This window comes from Macaca nemestrina, chromosome 5, assembly GCF_043159975.1.
Source record: "Macaca nemestrina isolate mMacNem1 chromosome 5, mMacNem.hap1, whole genome shotgun sequence".
NCBI classification, from domain to species: Eukaryota; Metazoa; Chordata; class Mammalia; order Primates; family Cercopithecidae; genus Macaca; species Macaca nemestrina.
In genome coordinates, this window is record NC_092129.1 from 156055196 (window position 1) to 156058860 (window position 3665).

Consider the following 3665-nt stretch of genomic DNA (forward strand, 5'->3'; position numbering starts at 1 on the left):
GAACGTCTTATCAACACATAGCAGTACGTAGCAGCAAGCCATACTGCCCAGACCCCTCCCACCTAGGCCTATAAGTACCCCAGCCTGTAAGCAGTGGTGGGCACTGGCATTAGGCTGCTTCCTCACCTCTGTGGGTGTTATGCTGGACATAAAGCCTGCATTTCCTGTTGAACTGACCTCTGTGTGTATGTCTTTCTTTAACCCTTGCCTTCCCTTCACAACCTAACAACTTTGTGTGTGTGTGTGTGGGAGTAGGTCTCGCTGTAGGTCTCGCTATGTTAGTCAGGCTGTTCTTGAACTTCTAGATGTAAGCAATTCTCCCACCTCAGCCTCTAAAAGTGCTGGGATTACAGGCAAGCCATCATGCCTGGGTCTTCTTTTTTATACCTTATCATTTTCTCTTTCTCTTGCTAGTCTAGGTGGCCCTAATCTACTCAAGCGCTCTGATCGTCATCTTTTATATCTCTTTTCATGAATAAACCCTATATCCTCTTAAATCAGAATTTGGCTAATAGTCAAAGCCAAGCTTTTCTTCAAAATTTTCACTTTTAGCACATGTACTTTCATTATATGTTTTTAAAAAATCATTCAAAACTGTAGTAGGCATTTATTGGTTGTCTATCCCCCTTGCCCAAAATTACCCTGATTTTCAGTCAAGAATCCATTCCTCTACAACTGGTCTATGACTCCAGAGATAAGCCATTCCATTTCCTAAGCAATAACACTTGTTTTGAGTGGGCATGTGACCTAAGCTTATCCCATTATGGTGAATCTCTGGATTCTTGCTTGGATTGGCAACTAAGAAATGTTCTCTCTTCAGAGGTGGACCAGAAAAAAGATAACCAAACTCAGGAGCCTTGGCAGCCCTTTTGTTATATAAGGGAAACCAGCCCAAGGAAAATGACCCTTGGAAAAAAAAGTGGAGAAAAAAGCCAAAGTCCAATTAAAGCCATGCAGAAAATCCATCCTTTGTCTAGACTTTTCCTTTGTAAGAGCCACTAAATCTTTTCTATTTTCCAAGCCAGTCTGTTAACTGAAAGTAGAGGTATACACTTGGTTGAATCCTTTGTTCTTTCTGGGCTTCTTTTGGTTCCCCTGGGACAAATGAATGGCAAAACAGTCAGAGTAACAGGCGAAAAAACTTTAATAGCTGTTAACTTTTATGCTGCAACATATACCCTTGTATAAGCACACAATGTATATTCTGTATATAAGACGCCAAAAAGATATTTTTTGGGGGAAAGGTGTCAGGGGTTAAAGTGAAAGATTCACTTTTTACGAACTATCCTCCTGTAATGGTTGAATATTTTTAAAACCATGTGCACATATTACTTTTTAAAGTTAAAATAACAAAAAATAAGCTGCTAAAGGTATCTCAAAAGAAGCTTTTCCTGAGGGACTTAGTAATATGGTAAGTACAGTAGCACTGTAAAGCCTTTTAACACTTTCGGACACATAAAACTTTGTTAAAAGTCCTGCTGCACAACAAACAAGTTCTTACTTGTCATCTTTCCCTTTTGTCTTTTTGTACACCATCTCTCGGAAACTGGCTAAAATCTTATTTTCTCTCTTTCGTCTCTCTTCTTGGTTAAAGGATGCAAGAGCTCTCTTCTCATCAGCACTGTAGATCTGGTTCTCCTTACGCAGTCGTACAGCCTCCATTCTGCGATGCCTGCTGCCACTCATGACATAACCTGAGCATTCAAAAGAAGCGATCTCTTCACTTGTCAACCCAATTTCACCTCTTCGTGGGATTCGCTTTCCAGCTTTTACATACTCAGCCATAGCTGCACCTTCACCGGGGAGCAAAGCATGGCCATAGTTTAAAGGTTTCTCATCTTGAGAGGTAGGTATTATAGGTGCTTCTGGCCCTATTAAATCCATAGTATCTGCCATATTTGGCTGCTCCATCCAGGTATCTTCTGACAACTCTTCTGAGTCTTTACAGCTTGAGTCACTGGATTCTTTTTTGGTCTTCTTATTCTTCATTTTCTTGTATTTTTTTGTTTTGTGTTTCTTTTTCTTCTCTTTCTTCTTGGCTTTAACTCTCTTATCAACAACAGAGTTAGAATTTGTGTCAGAGTCTGAGTTACTGTCACTAACAGAATACTTCCTATGTTTTCTTTTAGACGACTTTTTATTTCTTGTTTTCTTGTTTCTTGAACGACTGGTCTTCTTTTTCCTATGTTCTTCCGAATTGGAATCTGAACCGCTCCTTTTCTGATGCATTATCTCTTCTTCATCCTCACCTGGGTTATGTTCGTCAGAATCTGGCTCAGGGAACTTTGGAGACGGCCCCCACACCTCAGGCGCTCCCAATTCCCCAATCCTCTCTCTCTCCTTCAGCCTCCTCTGCCGATAGTTCTCTTCCTTCTCCTTCTCATAGCCTTCCGCCCACTGCCGTTCTTCTGCATAGTAGTGGTGATGGTAGCGATATCCGCTATACGAGGTCGACGAAGAAGACGGGTAGGCGTAGTTGCGGAGCCCTGGGGGCAGCTCTCGCGACCCAGAGCGACTAAAGGGGTAAAGAGCGCCCACGTCCGATTCACTCCAAGGAGGCCTGAGGCCCTCACGGCCGCGGGAGTGAGAACGGGAACGACCATCCCCAGAGGAACATCTGCTCCGCGGGGATGGTGGGCTCCCTGAGGAGCTGCGTCGCCGCCTCCGAGAGCCCAGAATGTCCTCGGAATAGCTGGACCGGGATACTGGGGGCATGAGCCGCGACTCACAGATGGGCGGTTACTACAGACACAGACGCTAGCTGGTGATTCGCGGCCACGCAGGCGCACTAGAATCGGCCTCCCGTGCACGGCTTCCGCTTCCTGTCACTTACCAAACGGAAAACGAATCCGCGCGCGTGCTGTGAGGCGCGGGCCTTGGCTGCGTGAAGGCTTCTTGTGGGAGGTGGGTAGGATTAGGGCGCACCTGTTTTTAGGGCTTATATTCCCCAACTTGAGCCGTGTGGGAACATAAAAGGACGAATTTGCGTCAGTGATTCCCTCTGCTGTTGAAACAGCCACTGCTCTTTTTCGATTTTGCCTTTTACCATTTTGCTTATCACGCTTTGTTCTTCCCTTTCATTTCTGCCTCCTTAACTTTACCCCTCTGTGGACGATCCCTACTACCTACGCTCCTCATTTTTTCCTTCCTAAAAAAGGAAGTTGTCCACCCTCTTCATGGAGGAAATATATTTAATCACTTCCCAACCCCCCTTATTACCACTGGAAGCAAGAAGCAGAACTTCTTTTGGAATCAGTTTGAGCTCACCCTCTAAGCTAGGTGAAGGCCAGGCCAGAGTTGTACTTTTTTTTTTTTTTTTTTTTTTTTGAGACAGGATCTCAGTCTGTCGCCCAGGTTGGGGTGCAGTGGCACGATCATGGCTCAGGGCCAACTTGACTTCCCGGGTTCAAGTGATCCTCCCAACTCAGCCTCCTGAGGAGCTGAGACTGCAGGTGCCTGCCACCACGCCAGGTTGACTTTTTAATAATTATCTGTAGAGACGGTTGTCACTTTGTTTCTGAGTCCGGTCTCAAACTCCTGGGTTCAAGCGATCCTCCCACCTCAGCCTTCCAAAGTGCTGGAATTACAGGTGTGAGCCACCATGCCCGGCCCAGAGTCATGATTTTAATTATTAAATTCACAGACTTTTCCACCCTAGAAACACA

At 45.0% G+C, this 3665-nt stretch overlaps 1 protein-coding gene across 1 annotated transcript; it reads right to left on the minus strand.

Moving 5' to 3' along the window:
- Positions 1–1126: 1126 nt before the first annotated feature.
- LOC105491619 (NFKB activating protein like) lies at positions 1127–2787 on the minus strand. The gene has a single exon (XM_011758169.2). The coding sequence runs from the start codon at positions 2713–2715 to the stop codon at positions 1498–1500; it is 1218 nt and encodes a 405-aa protein (XP_011756471.2). The 5' UTR covers positions 2716–2787; the 3' UTR covers positions 1127–1497.
- Between the last annotated feature and the right edge of the window lie 878 nt (positions 2788–3665).